Source organism: Diabrotica virgifera, chromosome 8 (assembly GCF_917563875.1).
Source record: "Diabrotica virgifera virgifera chromosome 8, PGI_DIABVI_V3a".
Lineage (NCBI taxonomy): Eukaryota > Metazoa > Arthropoda > Insecta > Coleoptera > Chrysomelidae > Diabrotica > Diabrotica virgifera.
Window position 1 is genome coordinate 45,926,244 of NC_065450.1, and position 25,981 is coordinate 45,952,224.

At 33.7% G+C, this 25,981-nt stretch overlaps 1 protein-coding gene across 4 annotated transcripts in view; it reads right to left on the minus strand.

The window, feature by feature from the left end:
* Positions 1-1,468: 1,468 nt before the first annotated feature.
* The window catches only part of LOC126889941 (ATP-dependent translocase ABCB1-like), a 341,038-nt gene continuing 316,525 nt past the window's right edge, over positions 1,469-25,981 (minus strand). For all 4 annotated transcript variants that reach the window (XM_050658693.1, XM_050658694.1, XM_050658691.1 and 1 more), the window contains 5 exons: positions 24,864-25,067; positions 20,461-20,699; positions 14,750-14,909; positions 14,150-14,548; positions 1,469-5,959 (listed from right to left, as the gene is read on the minus strand). In XM_050658693.1, coding sequence (XP_050514650.1) covers positions 5,621-5,959; positions 14,150-14,548; positions 14,750-14,909; positions 20,461-20,699; positions 24,864-25,067 — 1,341 coding nt within the window. In that variant the 3' untranslated portion in view covers positions 1,469-5,620. The remainder of the gene's footprint in view (positions 5,960-14,149; positions 14,549-14,749; positions 14,910-20,460; positions 20,700-24,863; positions 25,068-25,981) is intronic.

A 25,981-nucleotide genomic window follows, 5' to 3' on the forward strand; every position in this document is an offset into this window, starting at 1 on the left:
AAATATCTCATTCAAAAGAAACTGTTTGTTTATTCTAAAGGATTTTCGGCCCTCGGTAATAATGTAATCTTTCATTCTGCGCTTAAATTTTTCAAAAATATTTTTTATTCGAAAAAAAGGAATGCATTTAAAAAGCATTGGTCAGGAATTTTGCGCCTACGCTCTTCATCTCTTTTATGCGATTTTTTGAAATCAAGAGTATTAGGGTTCGTAGTGTTCAATCAAATGAATCTCTATCTTCTGATTTTCTTAAAAGCATCGATGTTAAACCCGGTCCAGGCGCGAATATTTTTCGGTTTCGGCCAGTTTATTTGTTGTCTACCAGGACCCTTTTCTTTCGATTTTACCCTTCATAATCAGCTGCTGCAACAACTTACAACAACGTACTTATCATTTCTAAGTCATTTCTCACCATTTCGTTCGTAATATTATCGGTTCATGGTATTTTCAAAATTCTCCTAAAAAGCCACATCTCAAAAGCTTTCTCATTAAGTCAGCATTAACAATCCAATAAACGAGAATAGAGTGGAGAATTTCGTCGATGCTGGTTGACTTGACATAACGTTTTACCATTCGATATCAGATTTACAGATTGAATCTTTGGTTACTTAGAAATTTCCTTATCTTCATAAAGGCTGGTCTTGAATTTCTAAATTTCATTTTTTATCTGGATCCTTGTTATGGCTTAATATAATAGACCACATTAAAAATTTCGTAATTTTACTGGGAACAATGACACACCCAACTATGACAATTTATTATTAGTATTATCTATTATTAACAGTCAAATGTCTTTGTCTAAATTCTTTAAAATGAAACTTATAGTATTGTTGTCAAAAAAATTTCTTGGGCAGAGAAAAACGTCCACCAAAAACATTAGCGTGTGCGCAGCGTGCATACTGGGTATGGTACAGGCACGTATAGGTCTCCGGCCCGGGAGATATTTTGAAAATTTCATTTTGGCCTGCGCTTAAAAGTATTTGCTCACCCCTGATTTATAGAGCCACAACACAAAGACTACTAGAAACTGCAGGGATGAGAGTACTGAGGAGAATTACTTACTAAGAGGGTTGAAGACATTAGAAGAAATGTAACGTACATGTTACATTTCTTTCAGTTACAATGATACTAACTATAGATACTAAATAGAAAAAAATAAAAATGAAATATGTAACCGCATAAGCAGAATGGGAGAGATACGTGTGGTCAATATAGTATGAGATAAATTAATAATGGTTAAAAGTATCGGCCGATCGCGAAAAGATGGAGTGACAACCTTCCATAGAAGTATCAATGAACAAGCAGAATTGTTTATAAAGGAGAAGAAAAAGAAGAAGAAGAAATGTTGTAAGATAGGTTCTTGCGTTTAGGTTGGTAGGTACTTTAGGTTACTTTAACGACAACTTATATCAAATACATATATTACGTACAAAACAAAGTATATACATATACAAATAAAACAAAAATATACAAAATATATTTAATACTATAACTTCTTTCTTGCGACTGTAATGTCTTTCTCATTTGTATTTTACTTGTATCTCGTAAATAATTAATAAGGAAAAAACTGGACAACTAACAATTGGAAACAAAAAATGTAATCTTAAAATTAAGTACAATAAAACTGAATAAAGAAAACACTCAATCTGAAATACACTGATCTCAAAAAAATAATCTGCTTGTTAAAGAGATGCTGCTAAAGAAATCATAGTGAGCTGAAGCTTGTTACCAACAATAAATACAATAAGGCCAAAAAGTAGCAGCCTAGCTCACTATAACTCATAAATTGCACCGATACTATTAGGGCAGTCAATGAGGGTATTTGGCTCCGAATTCCATCCTACTACATCGATTTACTTGATATTTTCACAGTAAGTAGGGAATAGCTCAAGAAACAAAGTCTACCCTATGCCGATGTGCGCTTTTATCTTGGGGGTGGTTCCCACCCCTTCTCGGGGTGAAAAATGTTTTGGTTAAAATAGCCACGGAAGAGACTAGAGATCCTATTTTTAAGCAAAACCTGTTCTATAATTATTTTTTGAAAACTCAATACTTTTTGAGTTATTCGTGGTTGAAAATTGGCCATTTTCATTGAAAAATGACACCTTTTCGGACGGATTTTTGCGATTACCTTAAAAACTATGCATCTAACAAAAAAACTATTTAAAATATTTCTGTAGATTATAAAAAACAAAGAGATTCGTTCCTTCATAAATCTTTTAGTTAAAATACAAAGAGGGATATGGTAGGTAAGAAGAGTTTGATTTTTTGCTGCATGCTCAAATTGGTGTATTCAACTTGAAATAACAGAGAAACTGTCGATTTTACGTGTATAATGATACTAATAACTTTTTTAGTGCTTGAAAAGACTTTTAAAATGAGCAATACTAAATGTCGATTACGTTCAAACTAAGCGAGATATTCTGTAAAAAATTGATGACTAATGTATTTTAAGAAGAAATGAGAAGTATATTTAACCCCTTATCCATCAGAATTTAAATACATCGTTTTCCTTTTGCAATACTTTTTATTATAGTGTTATTTCTATGTTCAAAAAGTTGGACTGGATTAAAATAAATGGTTTTTGAAACAAATAAGATCAAATTATAGAGCGCATTTTTAAATTTTCTTAAAAATCTTCCTTTTCCTCCATGTAACTCGAAAAAGATAAGAGATACGAAAAAAAGATACCACACAAAAATGTAGGGCTTTTTGTGATAACAATTTATTTTTTATTTTTCATTACTGTATCTCTTATCATTTTCAAGTTACATGGGGAAAAAGGAAGATTTTTAAGAAAATTTAAAAATGCGCTCTCTAATTTGATCTTTTTTTTTTCAAAAACCATTCATTTTAAATCTGTCCAACTTTTTGATTTTTGAACATAGAAATAACACTATAATAAAAAGTATTGTGGAAGGAAAACGATGCATTTACATTTTGGTCGATGAGGGTTAAAATTACTTCTCATTTTTTCTTAAAATACATTAGTTATCCATTTTGTTTGCAGCATATCTCGCTTAGTTTTAATGAAATAGACCTTTAATATACCTCATTTAAAAGGTCTTTTTTAGCACTACAAAAGGTATTAGTGGCATTATACACCTAAACTCGACCGTTTCTCTGTTATTTCAAGTTGAGAACACCAATTTGAGAATGTACCAAAAACAAACTAATTTCACCTACCATATCTCTTTTTGTATTATAACTAGAAGATTTATGAAGGCAAGTGTCTCTTTGTTTTTTTATAACCTACAAAAATGTTTAATAAACTTTTTTTAGTTAGATGCATAGTTTTTAAGATATTCGCAAAAAACAGTGCGAAAAGATATTATTGTTTCAATGAAAATGGCCAATTGTCAACCACGAATATCTCAAAAAGTATTGAGTTTTCAAAAAAAATTATAGAACAGTTTCTGCTTAGAATTAGGTCTTCTAGCGAATTCCGTGGTAATTTTAACCAAAAAATTTTCCACCTCTAAGAAGGGGTGGGAACCACCCCCAAGATAAAAGCACACATCGGCATAGGGTAGACTTTGAATTAGGAGATAAGTAGAGGCTAGGGCCAAAGTTTCATTAAAATCCATGCAGTAGGATAGGATTCGGAGGTAATATCGTATTCTTGCTCCCATTGACTGGCGTATATCAAAGATATGACATTTTTAAATAATGTAAATTTAAACTTTAGGTTCTGTTAGTATTGTGTATTAGTCTGGGAGGTAGTATCAAATCTTTACGGTGATGTTGGCACGGATTCTATAAATTTATTTTGGTAGATAGTACCTACTTGTTTGCTAATGAAAATAGGTCGTGTTTGTTTCCCGGCGTCGGAAATCATTTTTGTTTTTAAAATTGACATTTTGATTTGAAAAGTAATTGTTTTTATAATACTTTTTTATACTGTGTCGTATAAATAATAAAAACGTGGGATTATAATAAGTTCATTTTTATAAAAGTGTAATTATTTTTATTGTTAATTTTCCTGGTCTTTTTTCATTTTATGCCCCGGTTTTGGGCCAGCTGACAGATCATTTTTTGTTAATAAGCTTTGGAACAACTGACTATACAGTGAGGACGTTTGAGTTTGCATAAATTCAATATCTCGAGAATGGGCAAATTTGAAGAGAAATCCTCAAACAGGTCGATTTTTATTTTTAAATTAGGACTTTTTGCATATGCATAATACTAGTGACGTCATCCATCTGGGCGTGATGACGTAATCGATAATTTTATTAATGAGAGTAGGGGTTGAGTGATAGCTAATTTGAAAGGTAATTCAATTCTCTATTCAGCAATATAAACAATAACCTAATTATTTATATAGGGTGCAAAATTTTTTTATTTAATTAATTCACACAAAAAAAGTATGTACATAATTTATTTAATTCTAAATAAATTTTACCGTTATCAGAACACAGAAAAAAATGTTTATTTTACAAATAACCATACGTTTTCGCTTAAATTAAATGTTCAAACTGCTCCGTGAGGACATTTAAGTTAGAGTAAATTCAATATTTTTGTGTCTAACAGTATTTTAACAAAATGCTTTCTTTTTTATTGTATTATACATTTTTGTAATCGACTATTGTTGTAAAATGTAAAAATTAAGAGAGAAAAAAGAAAGCATTTTGTTAAAATACTGTTAGACACAAAAATACTGAATTTATTCTACCTTGTTCTGAAGCTATTTCCTTGTGGCATTTTTATGATTAACTATTTATGTGGCAAATAAGCCACAATTAAATTGAAAAAAATAATTTTATTAACGTTTCGACGCCCAAAACGCAACTCATAAATATTGGCAATATCATTTTAAAGTCTTCTACTTTAAAATGTATAATATATGTCTGAATTGTCAATATAAATGAGTCAGATTACCTAAATAAATTATTAGAAGAATTTTTTACTTATCAACAACATTTTTGTTTAATTTAGTAGTATTTTGTATTTTGACAACGACACCCGATTTGGGCATCGAAACGTTAATAAAATTATTTTTTTCAATTTAATTGTGGCTTATTTCCCATATAAATAGTTAATTATTCTAACTTAAATGTCATCACCGAGCAGTTTGAACATTTAATTTAAGCGAAAAGCAATGTTTATTTGTAAAATAAACATTTTTTTGTGTTCTGATAACGGTAAAATGTATTTAGAATTAAATAAATTACATACATACTTCTATTTGTGTGAATTAATTAAATTAAAAATTTCTTGTTTTGACCACCCTGTATAAATAATTAGGTTATTGTTTATATTACTGAATAGAGAATTGAATTCCTTTTCAAATGAGCTATCACACAACCCCTACTCTCATTTAAAAAAATTACGATTACATCATCACGCCCAGACGGATGACGTCACTAGTATGATATTCATACCAAAAAGTCCTAATTTAAAAATAAAAATCGACCTGTCTGATGATTTCTCTTCAAATTTGCCCATTCTCGAGATAATGAAATAGGTAATGCAAACTCAAACGTCCTCACTGTATAAAAAAACAACCATGCACAAATGCTCCGGTCAAATTTGACGCTACCTTCCGGACTATATGTTCCAATGCCCAAATTAATCAAACTAACTTCTTACGAGATGTAGCACTGACTTGAAAATTTGATTTTTACGTTTTTTGAGTATATAATTTGTAGTACAGTCCCTCCTTTTGCAGAAGTTCTTGATGGCTTCCAGATTCAGCAATTACACCATTTGCTACTACGCATATCAAGTCTGCATCTTGTATGGTTGTTAATCTGTGGGCAATCGTAACACATGTCCTTCCTTTTTTAGCTTGATCTAGAGCTTCTTGAACAACCTTCTCACTTTCAGTGTCCAGTGCAGATGTGGCTTCATCAAGGAGTAAAACTTTTGGATTTCTTACTAACGCCCTGGCAATAGCAATTCTTTGTTTTTGTCCACCAGACAACTGAACAGCCTTTTCTCCTAGTTTTGTTTCATATCCCTATAACAATTAAAAAGTCAAGTGATATAGAAAAATACTCAAAACGGGAAACATTTGGGTAATATTGGTTACTTTTTTTTTAAATGTAATGATTTAGGTGCTGATATGAAGAACCTGGCCACCAATAGAAGCAATTGGAAGAAGTGGATAAAAGGCGGAACCCGACATCCGACGCCCTGAAGGGCACTAAGGATTATGAGAAAGAAGAAAGAAGAAGATTTAGGTGCTATTGTATGATTTTAAACAATTATGAAAGAGTAAAAGTAAAGATTTTTCCCAGATCCTCGATGGCTACATTTCTTCATCTTGCTCTAGGCCGTATAACAGATGTAGTAGATATCTGGCCTTTCCCAAAACACTTTGTCTTTAAGACGGTTGTCACTACTTCCTGTCATGTAGTCATATGTCCTGTCTATCTTAGTAGATTTCCCTTTTTATACATCACTAGATTTTCATTATGTGCAACAAGACATGGATCCCAGGTGAATGGCCTGTTGAGTGATGCGAATCAACCTTTATCACTATCCATAAAAAAGAAGCACTAATCATATGCTGCAATTACAGAACCATTGGCCGTATTCTTCTAGCAAGCAAAATCCTGCTGCATGTAATTAATGAACGGCTGAATAACTTTTTACTTATAGAGACATCCGGTGAAAAATGCGGGAAAATGAACGCATGAGCATATTGAACACAAGACAGATAACAGAACAAGCAAGGGAACACAATATACCAATGCAGCTCTGTTTCGTGGATTACACAAAGGCTTTCGATTTATCTAAATGGAATCCCCACCCTGGGAAGTAGAACTGATTATTATCACCGAACGATTAAGATGGATAAGCAAAGAATTTTGACTTAAGAATCTATCTATTCTATCTATCTATTAGCCTTGCGACATCCAATATTGGACATAGGCCTCCCCTTCGCTCCTCCATCTTTCTCTATCCTGAGCCATGTGCATCCATTTTGAGCCTGCTTGGTTTTTGGTCATCTACCCATCTCATCTGTGGTCTTCCTCTCTCTCGTTTATATGTCCATGGTCTCCACTGTGTAATAATTTTATTCCATCTTTCGTCTTTTTGTCTAAAAAAGACGTGTTTTGTCTAAAAAAGACTGCTTGGTGTTTTAGGTCATCTACCCATCTCATCTGTGGTCTTCCTCTCTTTCGTTTATATGTCCATGATCTCCACTCTGTAATAATTTTATTCCATCTTTCGTCTTTTTGTCTAATCGTATGACCGGCGAATTTCCATTTTAGTTTAGCTGTTTGACGAGTAGCATCTTTTACTTTTGTGATATTTCTTACCCAGGAATTCCTTTTTCTATCTGACAATCTTACGTTGATCATTTGTCTTTCCATTGCTCTTTGTGTTTTCGCAATTTTGTCCATATTCGCTTTTGTGAACGTCCATGTTTGACATCCATATGTAAGGACCGGAAGAATACATTGGTCGTAGATTTTCGTTTTTAGATATTGAGGGTATTTTTTATTCTTCAATATGAAGCTGAGCTTACCAAACGAGGCCCACGCTAACTTCGTTCGTCTCTTTATTTCTGCTGTTTGGTTGTCTCTATTCAATTTTATTATTTGTCCCAAGTATATGTATTCATTCACTTAAGACTTAAGACTTAAGAATAACACCGAAAAAACAAAATAATGATCGTAGACAGGACAAACAATAATCTACCCCTCATACGCCAAGTGGAGAATTTCGAACTAGTAGATTCGTATACTTGGGCTCTGTAAAAAGCAACAAATAACAATGGCGCCAATCGTAACAGCTAAATTAATTAAAATATGACAAAACCGAACGACAACAAGTAATATTAAGAGGATCGGTACGTATTTTCGGCTGCAATGCTACTCAAATGGGGATTCATTTTTTTCGAATCCTGAGAAAACTAATAAGTATTTTTGAAAATTTAAACGCAGAATGAAAGATCACGTTATTAGCGAGGGCCGAAAGTCCCTGAGAACTTCTATAATGTTTATTTTAATAAGTTACAGGGGTGAAAAACTAAGAGAAAATTTAGTGTGATTTTTAATTTCAAATATATCATTCAAAATAAACTTTTTATTTATTCTAAGGGACTTTCGGCCCTCGGTAATAATTTAGTCTTTCATTCTGCGTTTAAATTTTTCAAAAATATTTATTGGTTTTTTCAGGATTCGAAAAAAATAAACAATGCCGTGGTAATATTTTCCAAATCTATCATTGTCTTACAACGCACTCAGCCGAATATAATATTGTCAGCATATATTGTCAGTCAGACACTGACAATCAGTGACAATTTTAAATATTTGACATTGCATCGGGAATATGTTGAGTTATTGATTAAATATTATTGAAATATAGTGTATTTGATAAATAATTGATTTAACATGTGAACTTAATAAAAAGTTATTTATTGTGTATTATTTGTGGAAGATCCAAGCAGAGAATACATCAGGATAATATATTCTGTGATCCAAATATTTTGTTGTTAAAGATGTTCAAAATTGTAAGCGTTCCATAACAATATATTATTAAAAAATCACTTTAACACTTTTCTCCTTTTCTCGATTGAGTATTAGTCTTTGTTGTACAAATAAATTATTACAATCACTGAATACATAGTTAGTGAAAAAATTATCACATTTATTAACTGAATTAATAATTTCCAATTATAAAAATAACAGTTATCCAAGAACATTCAAAACCCATCTCTTTAAATTAATGATGACATTTTCAAGTAGAATGACATTCTAGTAATGTTTACATATCCATACCAGTGTGAATTTTACTACACGTAATTTGCCATGTAAAGACAGAAAAAGTAGGAATACACGTAAAATATTTGCGAATTATGTACCCATAGCCTTAAGCCAGGTTGATCAAAGCCCGTATCTTTCCCATTGCTACATACGCAGCTGAAACATGGACTTTCAAAATATCGACAAATATAAGGTGGAAGTCTTAGAAATGTGAGTATATAGAAAAATTCTACGAGTGTCCTGGACTGAACACAGAACCAACCTCTCAATTCTGGAGAGCTTCACATAAAAGACAGGCTTTAAACAAAAGTAAACTGAGCATACCCATATACCCAAATTATTTCTGCCACATAGCGAAACGAACGGGGACTATGAAACCATTGGTAGTAGAAGGAAAGGTAGAAGGTCGAAGACCAAGAGGAAGCTCTCCAACACTATGGGTAGACCAAATGAAGACTCTGGTGGTAAGATCGCTACACGAAGCTGACCATCTGGCACAGCATCGCAGCCAATGGAGACAGCAAGCTCAGGAGTGTCACCACGCCCTGACAAGGGTTCAAGGAATGAGGAGGAGATTTTTATTTTCGAAGAGAGTCTAACTCGTAGCTGTATTTGTGGTGCTTTATGTCGTATAAATAATCCTTCTCTTTTATCCTCGAATGAATAAGTGTATGTTCAAGTGGTTAAAGTGTACCGTTTCTCCTTTGGTTTTACAGACTGTTTCATTGACTGGTTTAAAGTCTAATACTTTCGATTTAAGAATCCTTTGATCGAAAGATAGAAAGAAAGGTAATAGGAATACACTGGAAAGAGAAAACAGAAGCGAATGGAGAAAACTGGAGGAAGCTTATGTCCAAAATTGGACGAATTAAAGGGCAAAAGAAGAAAGAAGAAGAACTTTGATTTAGTTCCCTTTTATTACAAAGTCCCACCCTTCTTATGTCGGCTTTCATGTTCATACCAAGTCACTAATAACTCATTCATGTGTATTGCTTCAGACCCGCTCTATTTCATTTCCTGTGGCAGGGTTGATCAGAATTTCGGGATGCACCCATACATCTTGAATGTGGGCGATCATCACAGCAATCTGTATTTTATCTACAGCAGCACGGAAGAGCTGCACATATATGTTGATCCAAGTTTTGTGGTTATTTAACCAAGATGTTCTTCTTCTTGCTGGACCTCGCTTTCCAAATATTTTTCTTGCAGGATGGCTTGTAGGGTTCATATCTGGATTCATTTCGCATAAAATTCTTCAAAAATTGCGTTACGCAATAGTTAAACTCCCATAAGAGTGCGTTACGTAGGGGGAGGGGGGTTAAAAATCTTCAAAAATCGCGTTACGTAATACTTGAACGCTCCCATAGTTGTAGTGCGTCATTCTTTCTGCTGAGTTTGTTCACATAATCCGGTCAACTTAGACATCAAAATGCTTGGCAAATAACAAAAATTGCCGGAGAGGCAAATTTTGGTGGAGAGCTAGGGTATACCATAACAAATAAAGTTTAAAAATTCCCCATCGATCCCATGTGTGCGTAAAAAGTTATTCGGGGTCAAAGGTCAAAATTTGAGATTTTTTGGATTTTTTTCGAAAACGGTAAGTTTTATCAAAAAAAAAACCTTAAACCAAAGTTGTAGATCTTAAAATTCTCTACAAAAATAGTCCTTACTATTTTTTTACTAAGAGTTGCCATTCCTGATATATCGCGATTCAAAGAGTCACATTATACATGATATGCACACGTTTCCACACCACACCTGTGAGGTAGTGTACTCGGCGCGTTTTTTTTACCGTGGTTTCTCCTGTAGGCCTACTCCACTAACTGTTTTGACAATTTTAGGACTTGTACTTACAAGACATGCTTCAAATGAACGAGGTAATGGATCCTAGTATTTATCAAATGTTTACAGAAGGATTTTTTTCTGTTCGACGTTCTGATAAACTTTGTTGTGGAACTTCAACAGATATGATTATTGAACAATCGATGATGAAATCTATGAAAACACATGGAGGCATTTCTCGAGGAAGAAGTATGAAAGAAAGTGTGATAAGTAAATGGGTTTACGGAATGCATGCAATGAATAGTGTGTGTGAGGGGTTGCAAGTGCTTGCTAATGTTCGAATGGACACAACAGATCAGCATGTAGATGCAAGTGACTCGCAGCTCATCAAAGATGCTAAAGATATTAAAAAACTTCTAAACTGGTTTTCATCACATGATCCTTTTCCTAAAATTAATAAAATCATATCTATTGCTTCTGGAGTTGTTGGTGATGATAAGATTAATTGCCATAAAGCTCGTGAAGTTGGGATTGCTTCAATGGCTAAAATGACAGGTGACACATTTAATTATATAAAATTAAAACGCTCTGAAAAAGTACTCCCTCTTTTAGCTGCGAGTAGCACCGTGAAAGTTCACGAAGAAGAAGTAGCTATAGATCCTGTATTATTATTTCAACGCATGAGTATCACTGAAGCTTTTGAGGATGAGATTGAAAAATTTTTTGAGTATGAATTAGCTCCTTACCCCTTATCACTTTTCGATGCAGCTGGAATGCGTAAAACAACAAAGTCAGCAATTTATGATTGCTTTGAATCAGTCAATACTGAGGTTGATCGTAGAAACGCTACTTACATTATTGATGGAGGGTACCTACTACATCACGTCGTGTGGGATCGAGAATAAACCTTTAGCGTTATTTTTGATAAATATGTTCAGTATCTACGCATATATTACGGGCTTACAGTGACAGTGGTATTTGACGGCTACAATGACTCGACAAAGAATATTAAAGCTGCAGAACAACGTCGTCGAACTACAAAAACATCATCGGGTTCCGAGATTATCTTTGATGAAAATATAACAGTTTCAGCGAATCAACAACAACTTTTCGCCAACATTAATAATAAATCTCGTTTCATTTCCATGTTAACTGATAAATTAACAGCTGCGAATATTGAAGTGAAACAAGCTAAAAATGACGCAGATGTCCTTATAATTGAGACAGCAATTGAAAAATTTAAGGCAACAAACACAACAACTATTTGGTGAAGATGTTGATTTGTTGGTACTGATTACTGCAAGGACTCCAGTAGATAAAGTTATTTATTTTCTGAAACCTGGAAGGGCTCAACAGCGAACAGAGATATATTCGTCGAATAGTTTATCGGCTTATCCCAAATGCCAAAAGTACATTTTATTTTTACATGCGATAACCGGCTGTGACACTACGTCCGCAATGTACAGAAGGGGCAAAACGTCAGTACTTAAATTATTCGAAAAAAAAAAAAAAAAGATTTGACTGCCTGCTGTAAAGTTTTTACAGAACTTGATTCTACACCGCAAACAATAATTACGGAAGGGATTCGCTTTCTTCTTGCGGTTTATGGAGCTCCAAAAAAATTATTTGTCTTGATAAATACCGATACTTAACTTTTGTAAAAAATACGCGAAACAAGAAACAAGTACAACTATCATGTCTTCCTCCAACATCAGCATCTGCTTTTTAACATTTGTATCGAGTATATTATAAAGTTCAAACAAGGCTAGGCAATGAACTGAATCCAGAAGACTGGGGTTGGAAATTAATAGATAATACTCTGGAACCGATTAAAGCCTTACTCCCATCTGCTCCAGAAAAACTCCTTAACACTATTTTTTGCAATTGCAAAAAAGGTTGTAGTGCCAAATGTGGATGTAAAAAAGTCGGGTTGCTGTGTTCTCTAGTGTGCACCAACTGCCAAGGTCAGTCTTGCTCAAATGTCCAGTTTAGTACAACAGATTAAGACTCCTGTGATTTTAATGAAGAGACCAATGACTCAGTCACATTTGAACAATTTTTGAACATCCAGCAAGAGTAAGAGGAAGAAGATGAAATCGAAGAAGACTTGACTGTTGAAGTAGACTTTCAAGAATATGAATCTGATTAAAATATCTAAAGAAATCAAAACAATAGTTAACCTAATAATCAATAGCAATATCAATAATCAATATCAATAATAAGGTAATATCTAGAACTTGACCGGTATTGTTTACTTAAATTATCCTAAAATTGTCAAAACAGTTGGTGGAGTAGGCCTACAGGGGAAACCACGGTAAAAAAAACGCGCTGAGTACACTACCTCACAGGTGGTGTGGAAACGTGTGCATATCATGTATAATGTGACTCTTTGAATCGCGATATCTCAGGAATGGCAACTCTTAAAAAAAAATAGTAAAGAATATTTTTGTAGAGAATTTTAAGATCTACAACTTTGGTTTTAGGTTTTTTTTTTGATAAAACTTACCGTTTTCGAAAAAAATCAAAAAAATCTCAAATTTTGACCTTTGACCCCGAATAACTTTTGACGCACACATGGGATCGATGGGGACTTTTTAAACTTTATTTGTTATGGTATACCCTAGCTCTCCACCAAACTTTGGCTCTCCGGCAATTTTTGTTATTTGAAATGTCTATATAGACCCGGTTAATAAGGACTAAGGTGTTCTAGGTTGTCCGCAAATACTATGGTATTACCTACGTACCTGATGTTTAGGCGGTACCCGTTTATTAGAACTAATAAATAGAAAAATTTTAGTAAAAATACAGCCTTGTCTCTAATGAGATTTGCGGTCTGACCCAAGTAAAAGGTCTCTAATTATTTTTTTCAGGTCTTGGTTGTTAATTTCTGCTTCTTTTATTATTTGCATCCTGTTGGCGTACTGTACTTGATCAAACGCTTTCTCGTAATCAATCAGATATGCGTATACATTGCAATTATTGACGCCTGTGCATCTCTGAAATAAGACTTGTATTGATAACAAAGTCTGAGAACAAAGCTTGACTTTCAAAAAGCTTATAATTTCTCTTATGGATTATCTAAAGGAACAATTTTAGGAAATGACTTATCAACCTTATCGTACGGTATCCTTCGCATATTATTTGAAGCACATTCGCAACAAATTAATTAATACAATTATCAATTATTGCATGGCAATCTGTACTTTCTACACTGCTGCTCTACAAAGATTTGTAGTTGTTGTTGAACCATGTACGTAGATTTTTCAGCCAGGAAATCCTTCGCCTTCATGGTCCTCGCTTTCCTTCTACTTTTTCTTGCAAGATTAGTTGCAGCAGTCTATATATTTCACTGATCCTCATGATGTGATCGAGGTATTCGACTTTGGCTATTTTAATTTTGATTAACAGCTCTTTTTCTTTTTGCATTTTCAGCAAACACCTTGATTAGCAATGTGGTCGGCATAAGATATCTTCAGGATTCGACGATAAAGCCACGTTTCAAAAGCCCTAATTTTCTTGCAGGTGGCGTCTGTTGTAGTCCACGACTCAACTCCGTACAACAGTATAGGAAAGATATAACATCATAGTAACCAGATTTTTATGGGTACCTATCGACAAAAAGTTATAATGAAATCTAATGTTCTACTTACCTTCGGTAATCCAGTTATAAAATTATGAATATTGGCATTTTTAGCAGCTTTAATTATCTCATCCATAGAAACCTCCCTTGAATTATCTCCATAAGCAATATTTTCAGCAATAGACTTATTGAACAGATTTGGTTCTTGTGATACGATACCCATATGCGACCTCAACGAATCTAGCGATATATCTTTTAAATCTACACCATCCATTTTTACTTCACCAGATCTAGGATCGTAAAATCTCTCGATGAGTTGAATTATCGTAGATTTTCCGCAACCACTTTCTCCCACTAGAGCTACAGTTTTTCCATTTAGAATGTCCAAATTAAGTCCTTTTAAAATTAGTACGTTGGGTCGTGTTGGATATGTAAATTCGATTTCTGAAAAACTGAAGTTGCCACTTGCCTAAAACCAATTAATATAAATTAAACATACAATTCAAAATAAAAGTGAAATCTGGAGTTCTGCAGGGATGTACAATATCTCCGATTCTATTCAATATATTATGTAGCAAGTAATATATTATATCAATAGGGTAATTGAGGATAATATCAATATATTATCCTCAAGTTTTTGAGGAGAAACTAAAAATAAAAACTTTTTTACCTTAACCATTTGTCGTGAAGAAGGTAAATCACGAATAAGTGGAATTCTTGAAAGGAAGCTTTTAACTTTTTTTGCTGCTGCAACACCCTTAGCAAAGTTTGGAGAAAATGCCAGTGAGTTGGCAATTGAAACTGTCCCCATAATTTGTGCTTGAGATACCCTGAAACAAGATACATTTCTTTACGTCAATATATATTTTATATAAACTATTGTAAACATTGATAATTTTACTATATTTCGCAGAGACAGAGGTACTCGTCGGGGGGGAGGAGTATGCATCTATTTAGCAAATGAAATTACTAATATTTTTTCAATAACTAATAAAACAATAGACTTGCCAGGTAAAGAAATTATCCATTTACTTGTTACTAACAATTCTTTTACATTTAATATAGTTTGCATATACCGACCTCCGGATACAGTACTTACTGAGGACAATATGCTTATTGACAAACTTGAGGAATTATCATCCCTTGAAAATCTCATTGTCGTTGGAGATTTCAATTTTCCTGAGATTAGCTGGCCCATTATTTCCAAAACTGACACTATTAACTCCCAAAATTTGTTTAAAAACTTTGTCATGAACTCAAACTTAATCCAACTAATAACTGAACCTACAAGGTTTAGAGTTAATAATCATCCTTCAATTTTAGACTTATTTTTTACAAATGATGATCAATTAGTTTCTACACTTGATGTGTCCTCTCCTGTGGGTATTTCTGACCACTCACTTATTACTGCTCACATTCAATTTAATCTAACATCACTTTGCAAAAATAATCTCGTAACGTATGCCACTACTGATTTCTTTACTGTTAATTTTGTTTTGTCCCAGATAGACTGGCAATCTATTTTTCTTAATCACCCAGATCCATCGTCAATGTGGGACTCTTTTCTTCATACTACTATTAAAACAATTTCTGATAATACAACTGAACGACAAATATACAAAAATCGATTAAAACCTTGGATTAACCTCTCAGCTATCCGCTTAATTCGACATAAACGAAAGCTTTGGCGAACGTATAAACTTACTGGTTCCCTGCATGATTTTCTCGCTCACCGTAATTTTTCTAACAGAGTCAAACAATCGTTGCTAAAACTAAGAACAGAATATGAAGAATCTATCATATCTAGTGGTAACAGTAAAAAAATTTATCGGTACATTCGCACATCTTTATCTTCTAAAGTCTCCATACCATTACTTCAAAAAGATGATGGGTCCATATGTTCTTCTAATAATGAATCTTCGGAATGTTTATCCTTATTTTTTTCTCAGGTTTTTACAGACGAACCAAATGACACCATTCCTCAAATAATGAGTCCACGTCTCCTTACAACTCTTGATAATATCTCTTTCACTCCAGATGTTATTAAACAACATTTATCGAAACTACGCAATAATTCATCACCTGGATTAGATGGACTAACTTCCTTTTTCCTTAAACAGTGTGCAGAGTCTGTAGCCATACCTATATCCTTTATAATGAATACTTCTTTTAATCAGGGTTCTCTTCCCTCGTCATGGAAATTGGCTTCGGTTACTCCTATATTCAAGAAAGGAAATAAACTTGACTGCAATAATTATCGTCCAATCAGCCTAGTTCCTATTGTCGGCAAGGTCATGGAATCCATTATTTCTGAAGCTATGTCTGAATTCCTCCTTCAAGAAAATGTCATCCCATTCGAGGTGAGCTAATTATATCCTTCCGTATTTTAAAATATAATTTTGGAAACCTTAACACAATATTTACGCTAAATCTAGACGAACGATTAAGACGTCATCGTTATAAATTAAAGAGGGAACAGACGACAACAAGATCCAGAATGAACTTTTTACCAAACAGAATATTTAACATCTGGAATAACTTAGATGAAGACACCATATCGGCAACTAGTGTTAACATTTTTAAAAATAGACTTGATAATTCTTTATTTTCTTTGCAAGACTGAATAATTTTAGGACGGCATTATTTATTGTTTCAAAATTTTGTTTGAAATTGTAATCTTTAAAATTTTTATTAGTTTTATAACGATATTTTTCTTTGTTTTGAACATTATGGGAGCTTTACAGGATTGAATTGTTTTAGGGCGACATTGTTTTATTGTTTCAATATTTTTATTTGATGTTTGTTAATTTTTAACTTTATTCTTAATTTGTATTAGTTGTAAAATTATATTTCTCTTTGTTTTTGGGCATAATAGGAGCTCGCTCCTCTGCCCTTATTTGATTTATAATAATAATAATAATAATAATAATATTCATTTACATATAAATAGTAGAAAACGGCTATTCTGGCATTCTGGGCTAAAAGAAATTAAAGCGGGGGTACCACAAAGTAGTGTACTGGGAGGCAGTGGCGGCTCGTCAGAGGAGGCAAGGGAGGCTCAGCCTCCCCATAAATTTTTTACACACTCTATACTATTTTGTTTATCATGAATCGCGAAAACAACAATTACTCTCGCTATTATACAACGTGTAAATTCCATATTATCACTAATTATCCATACGTACGGAGCATTAGCATTAGAACGCATGATCGCGTCTCAGTTTTATTACATATTATTGTAGGCAGGACCCTGGGTTATCCCGAGATGCACGAACGGAGCCGAGAAGCCCAGCTTTCTCCGTTGCTAATGCTCCGTGCAGCGCAGCAGGCGTTTAAGGAGACCCGGTCTCCTAACAGTGGCATCTACGGCGCCATCACACGCTGCCCGGAGATATACCAAGGGAGGCAGTGTAGCTTCTCAGCTCCGTTGGGTGGTTGGGTGCGTCTCGGGACAACGAATTTTAGGGTCCTGACTAAAAATAATGAAAAATCTAAAAGTGCGAATTTTGTTATGAAATTTGGTATGTGGGGTTATAATAATATTTGGAACAACCTGCTCAAATAACTTTTTCCGATATCTCTAACTCAAAGCAAAATATCGGTAATTTATCGTGTTTTTGAATTCGCAGTAGGCCGCGTTTAGAATTAAAAAAATTCAGTTGAGTATCTTAAAAAATTTGAAGCTTCATTATGTATGGACTGCAAAACCAAATCTGTATTTATTTTGATATGCATAGGTATCTATTTACAAATAGATGGAATTGTTAACAAATAAACGACACAAACTTTGGTATTAAACTTTTACTATTAGACTAACTATTTTTAAAATGATGATATCATGAAATTATGAATTAGGATAATATTATGAAATGTAAATAAAAAATGGTCAAAAGATGGGGCCTTAAATTACATTTTTTGGCGCATTTTTTTGCATTTTGCTAGTGCAAATTTGTCTAGATATTTTACAGTTAGGTATAGCCTCCCCTATTGTAAAAATCACGAGCCGCCACTGCTGGGAGGTACCACAAAGTAGACTAGGAGCCGGTATAGGTGAAATTTGCTAATCATTTTAGGCACGATTAGAGCCTATAAATTAAATAGTAAAACCTAAAAAAACGTATCAACACTGTGCCGTCACTTTTTAGTGGCACATGCCGCACATGCGTCGACAGTGGCGCATCAAACTTTCTACTAATTGACGGGATATATAAATTAAAAGATACCCTCCCTCACTACCAGAATTCAATTTTTTTCAATTTAAGTTCTATGTGATTAAAAAATAAGACCCAGCGTAATTTTAATCCACCACCCCCTTCCCCAAGTATCAAAAACTTCATTTATTTTTTTAACTTTTTTTCAAGTGGGATGCAATCAATTTTAAAATTTCAAAAAATTTACAGACATAGCTGAGGCTTTTACAAAATATGTCTATTTTTTATAGATCCGTAGGCTGAGTGTACATAACATTAAAATTAAAAAATTTTTTTTTTGGAAAAAAAGCTTATAACTTTTTTTTAGATATGGCTGCAGTTTTAATTTTTTTTCTATTTTATGTATTTCATCAAACACTATATTTCTATTTTTTTTCAGATTTTTCCGTAACATTTGCCACATTCACACCCCAAAAAACCCTTTAAAAAAACTTTTTTTTGCATTTTTGAATGTGGCGAACGTTACGGAAAAATCTGAAAAAAATTAAAAATATAGCGTTGGATAATATACACAAGTATAAAAAAAAATTACACCACAGCTATCTCCAAAAAAAAGTTATACGTAAAAAAATTTTTTTTTGAGGTTATGTACACTCAACCTACGGATCTATAAATTCAGATTTTTCCGTAATTTCCGTAGATTATTTTCAGATTTTTCCGTAACGTTTGCCACCTCCAAAAATCCGAAAAACTGTTTTTAGGGTTTTTTTGGGGAATCTCCCTAGTTTATAGACTTCCAAATTTGATCAAATCCATGTTTTTTATACAGTGTGTCCACGGATGGGGTGCCCAAGAGAAAAAAAGTTTTGCTTGTTCTAAAACCCCATAAAATGAAATATAATTCAAGTTTTTCAAATCCTGCTTAATTTTATTGCCAATTTTATGTAAATCCCTATAAATTTTTGAACTAAGTTCGAAATTGTAACAATAATAACTTGGAAGAACAACCCTTTTGCTTCTCTGGATTATGAAGCCAGACTTTGTCGTTCTCCTTGAATCATCAAATTATTTATTAATTAAATAATTATTAATCCAATAATTTTAATAATGAAATTTAACATAAGATAAATTCTTTATTGAACGCTTAACAATGTCGAAAACAATGACAATTCGCAAATTATTTATCGGCGTTGACAGTTACTACGCTACATTGTGGCTTGGCAACACTAGATTATTGTTACGATTTCGAACTTAGTGCAAAAACTTATAGGAATTTACATAAAATAGGCTACAAAATTAAGCAGGATTTGAAAAACTTGAATTTTATTTCGTTTTATGGGGTTTTAGAACAAGCAAAACTTTTTATCAGGAATGGCATTTTTCGCTAAAATTGAAAATAAAAAAGTTTTTCCTCTTGCACACCCCAACCGTGGACACACTGTAGGTAGTATGTAAATTGAAGTAATTGAGTCCTTTAGAACATTTAAAAATGGAAGAATTCACACCCCAAAAACCCTCTAAAAACTTTTTTTTTGCAGTTTTGAATGTGGCGAACGTTACGGAAAAATCTGAAAAAAATTAAAAATGTAGCGTTGGATAATATACACAAATATAAAAAAATACAACACAGCTATCTCCAAAAAAAGTTATACGTTTAAAACATTTTTTTGGAGGTTATTTACACTCAACCTACGGATCTATAAAAAATAGACATGTTTTTAAAAATCCTCAACTATGCCTGTGAATTTTTTGAAATTTTAAAATTGATGGTATGCCACCTAAAAAAAAATGAAGTTTTTGATGTAGGGGGAAGGGGGATGGGTGTAGTGGGTAAAAATTACGCTGAGGCTTATTTTTTAATCACACATAACTTAAAAAATTAAAAAACATTAATTCTGGTAGTGAGGGAGGGTACCTTTTAATTTATTTACCCCGTCGTCAAGTAGAAAGTTTCATGCGCCACTGTCGACGCATGTGCCACTAAAAAGTGACGTCACAGTGTTCAAACGTTTTCTCTTAGCTTCTACAATTTAAGTTATAGGCTTTTATCGTGTCCAAAATGATTAGCAAATTTCACCTATACCGGCTCCTAGTCTACTACCCATTATACACTAATGATATCCCACACTTTGAAGAAGATATGATAGGCACTAATTCAAAACACAGCTGATTTACATAGACATAAATCAGTAATACCTACTATTAAAATTTTAATTAGATAAATACTCACTTAAACACTCTATCGTATGGCAATCCATCCCTTATCAAAAATCCGCCGTAGTACATTGCGGTAGCATAAGCAAAGAACAACAAACTTCTGGAAAGACCAAACACGATTGCTCTCCAGTGAACTGTTTTTAACGAAGATTTATAATGTGGCATGAGCTCAGATTCATATAGCTGCTGGAACTTTTCTTCTAAGCCTAAGGAGGCAACTGTTCGTATATTCCCAACGGCTTCTACTGCAGTCTAAAAGAAAATTATATCTAAAATATTGATATAGGTCGACACATTTTTTACTGTAACATTTAAGAGGCAACAGTAGCGCGCGGAAAACGCGGTCCAAGATTGCGGCTGTAATTTTGATTATTTTGTCGATTGGCACACATATTTGTAATAATATAAAGAATGGCGGTACAGAACCCAATTTGAGAAATAAATATGTTAGTATGTGGAAATTACTCTATAACTAAATAAGGTACCTCTAGGAATAATTATTAAAACAATCTAAAACATCTACCAGAACAACACAATAAAAGTGGAAGATAAACTAACTGACCCAATTGAAGCCGGCCATGGGATAAGACAGGAAGATTCCTTGAGTCCTTTATTGTTCAACCTGATCATGGACGAAGTAATAAAAAACGTAAGAACTAAAAAAGGATACAAAATGGGACACAAACAACTTAAAATAATCTGCTATGCAGACGATGCAATACTAATCTCTCAAAGTGAAGATGATTTACAACGTATGCTGCACCAATTTAACATAACCGCCAGAAAATTTAACATGTTATTTTCCCTAAAAAAAAGACAAAATGCATGGTTATAACAGCAGATCCAATAAAATGTAAATTGGAGCTGGAAGGTCAGATAATAGAACAAGTGATGGAGTTTAAATACCTAGGCATCACACTATCTAGCTACGGAAGGCCCGAAACAGAAGTGGAAGATCAAGTGAATAGAGCCAACAGAGGCGCAGGTTGCCTGAATGACACAATATGGAGAAATAAAAATATCGGAAAATAAATGAAAGGAGCAATTTACAAAACAGCCATCAGACCAATAATGACATACGCGGCAGAAACACGACCCGACACAGAGAGCACAAAAATATTGCTCGAACCAGCGGAGATGAAAACCCTTCGAACAATCGATGGTAAGACTCTTTGGGACAGGGCTATAAGTGCAGATATACGACGGAGATGCAAGGTGGATAACATTTATAACTGGGTAAGAAACAGAAGAATATAATGAAATGACCACATAAGAAGAATGACAACAAATAGAGTAGTCAGGACAGCGAGAGACGGTTCCCCAATAAGAAGACGATCAGTGGGAAGACCACGAAAACGATGGAACGACAACTTACTAGAGGCACATTGAAATAACAGACAGAATCATATCTATACAAAAAGAAAAAGAAGAAGAAGAAGAACTAAATAAAATATTGCAAAAAGAAGCCTGTATCACCACTAAGAAGAACAAAATAATACACTTTCTTTATATAAATTTTTTTATCCCATGACTAGATTTTGTGTTACATTGGAACTACTCGATTGGAAAATCGATTTTCTGTAACAAGAAATCGAACATGACTGACTTGGCAACATTTAGCACGCCTATGAGTATCATAATGATTATTTTTGATAGTATGATATCACTGCCACTGTCGTATTACCGACGTACTGTTGCCTCACTGTTGAAAGTTCGCGGAACTTTCGAAAAATAAAAATATTAATCACGCGCTACTGTTTACTCTTAAGGTTTAGGTTCAAGTTTGTTTAGGTATAAGTTTTTTGGTACTACATAATGAGAACGAAATAGATCTATACGTATACCTAATATTTATTTAATATTTCAGGATATGAGTAGTCTTTATACAGGGTGTCCCGAAAAGATTGGTCATAAATTATACCACAGATTCTGGGGTCAAAAATAGGTTGAGTGAACCTCACTTACCTATGTACAATAGCGCACACAAAAAAAATTACAGCCCTTTGAAGTTACAAAATGAAAATCGATTTTTTTTTCATATTTTATATCAAAAACTCTTAGAGATTTTTTATTGAAAATGGACATGTATTCTTATGGCAGCAACAACTTAAATAAAAATTAAAGTAAAATTTGTCCACCTCAAAAAAATTTTATGGGGGTTTTATTCCCTTGAACCCACCCAAACTTTTGTGTACGTTCCAATTAAATTATTATTGTGGCACCATTAGTGAAACACAATGTTTTTAAAACTTTTTTGCCTCCTAGTACTTTTTAGATAAGCCACTGTTTATCGAGATATTTTGAATATTTTGTCGAATCCACCACATATTTGTATATGGTTAAGTACGATTATAGAGACCTGTTAATAATCTGAAAATTTATTTACATTTTTAGGTATATTTTGAAAAAGAAGCCACATCTTGATAAAAGGTAACTTATCAAAAAAAGATTAAGAGACAAAAAAGTTTTAAAAACACTGTGTTTAACTAATGGTACCAAAATAATAGTTTAATTGGAATGTACACAAACATTTGGGGGATTTAAAGGAACAAAACCCCCATAAAATTGTTATGTAAATATATTAAAAGATAAGCCGCATCTCGATAAAAACTGGCTTATCGAAAAAATACTAGGAGGCAAAAAAGTTTTAAAAACGTTGTGATTAACTAATGGTACCACAATAATGAATTAATTGGAACGTACACAAAAGTTTGGGGGGGGGGAGGGTTTAAGGGAACAAAACCCCCATAGAATTGTTATAGGTTGGACAAATTTCACTGTAATTTTGTTTTAAGATGATCCTGCCATAAGAATGATACATGTCCATTTTTAATAAAAAATCTCTAATAGTTTTCGATATATTGAAAAAAATCGATTTTCATTTTGTAACTTCAAAGGGCTGTAACTTTTTTTATGAGCACATTTGTACTAAGGTAAGTTAGGTTCAATCGAACTATTTTTGACCCCAAAATGTGTGGTATAATTTATGACCAATCTTTTTGGGACACCCTGTATATAATATTACTATCACAATAACATAATCTTTGTTGCGCATAGTTCTCATTTCTTCGCCTGACATGACCAAATCATTGCAGTCTTTGTTCTTGAACCTATTATTCAGACGATTGTAGTCACTCTTTCCCCAATCATGTCCTTCATGGACTTGTCACTTCTAGTCTTCCCTAATATCCACCGTAACATGAACCCTCTTCGCATGTCACACCACTGCAGACCTCACCTCATTCTTAATTTAATCACAGAGTAAGCCGCTCATTTGCTTCCAGTTAAATCAACCAAACTCTATACTATTAGACCTGGATCCCGCGTACCAAAAAAAAGTTGATTAATAGCAAGCAGAACATTTGTTAATATCTTAAAGGTGTCTAGTCGGACAAACTTTGATGTATGGGAACACTGCAACAGGGGAAGTTTTAATTGTAGAACAGGTCAAAAATTTGTAACGTCAGACTAGGAAAACGTTTCATGTATTTTGTCGGACAGAACTTCCAGTTGATTTGTTACCATTTCATTAAACTCTCATGCAAAAATTAGACTGGTGTTTATCACCAACTGGGCAATTTAATGAGTGGAACACGAAGAACATGTCAAATGACAGCAATCATTTTGGTCAGTATTAGCAGTCTGACTTTTTCATGAGAGTTTAATGAAAAGGTAACAAATCAATTGGATGTTTTGTCCGACAAAATACATGGAAAATTTTCGTAATCTGACGTTCCAAATTTTTAAACTGTTCCACAATTAAAACTTCCCCTGTTCCAGTGTTCCAGTACATCAAAGTTTGTCCGACTAGACACCGTTAAGCTATTAACAAATTTTGAGCTTGCTATTAATCAATTTTTTTTGGTAAGCGGGTACCAGGTCTATATGGGCGCAATTTCTACTTCTAGTGTCCCATTTTCTGTTATGTAGGAGCCAAGGTATTTAAATTTTGCTATTCGTTATAGTTTTCCCCAAGCAATTCGATGTCCACTTGCTAACCTTAAGATATCCCTCTTCAATAGCCCTTCAACCTTCTTAAACCTTCCAACTTCTACAATATTTCTTTACTATCAGCAAGAGCATTGACCAAGAAGCTCTTTTCTTTACCTTAAGTCAGTACATCCATAACAAGATTATACAGGTAGGGACTCAGTGAAAAGCCTTGATGCAAACAAACTGTCACTGAAAATCCGACATAAGTTCCTACTTTGGTATACGCTCCCTCATACATAGCATTCACGAGCCTTACGTATTCCTCAGGAACGCATTTCTCTCTCATTAATCTCCATTGTTTTTCTTCATCTCAAGAGGGAACCTACTTCTCTCTCACGCATTTCCATAGCTATTGTCTAGAGTCTAGGAGCTTATTAACTCTGATTTTATAGACGTAATAAAGGATTATATTTAAATACTTACCCTTGTTGATTTTTGTAGTGCGGAATCTCTTGAATCGTTTCCACCTCTGGTGTTTCTTCTTTCAAAGAACATAGCGATCAAAATAACAGGTGTGAAAGCTGCTGTAACTAAGCCCAATTTCCATTCATAATACATGGAAAGACCAATTGCTAAGCAAAATGTGGCTATTGATTGAAGAATGGTTCCAACCCGAATTCCCGTTGCCTAAAAAATTGTTAATAGCATTTGTAGGTTTCATTTGAATCTTTTATTATATCGATAAACAATATTACAATAAAAATTAAGTTTTCAATCTAATAGCACATAAAACAACATCCAAAAATGTTACCAAATCCTACCAGACTGAAAACAATGGGAACCTTCTCTGGTAACACCTCCGAGGCTTCTACAATTTGCAAGCCATAACGGATTCTAAGACTAAGGAAGATGAGGGAATTGTACAATTTATAATTCACGTCCCATCTGCTCAGCGCGGTAAAGTTCCAACGAGAATGGTTCCCTTCGTACTACAATCAGAGTACACATGTAAATCAAAAATGAATAACCATTTTCAATTTCGTTGCAACACGAAACTACAGCCGCATCGTTGCAATTTGGCTTGCAAATTGTAGAAGCCTCGGAGGTGTTACCAGAGAAGGTTCCCATTGTTTTCAGTCTGGTAGGATGTAGAATAACATTTTTGGATGTTGTTTTATGTGCTATTAGATTGAAAACTTAGTTTTTGGCTAGCAGTTGCCGCTAGGGCATCCCTGCCATTTCGTTCGTTGCAATCCGTGACTGCACGCCGGGGTTTGTCCTAGTTGGGTCAGAGAGAGCAGCATATGTGCCTCCTGATGAGAGACTAATAAGTTTCGAAACCGGTAAAGGTGCTTGCTGCACTCTCTGATTGCACTTGAATAATTATGCGGCTGTAGTTTCGTGTTGCAACGAAATTGAAAATGGTTATTCATTTTTGAATATTACAATACTAGTAACAACTCTAACTGAATGACAGAAGGATTTAAACACTCATTTCAAATTTTTAATTCTACCTCTTTTTCGTCAAGGGGCTTTTCCTACATGGAATATATCTTACGGAATTGTCGTAATATTGCTTCATCTTTTATAGTTATTCGAAT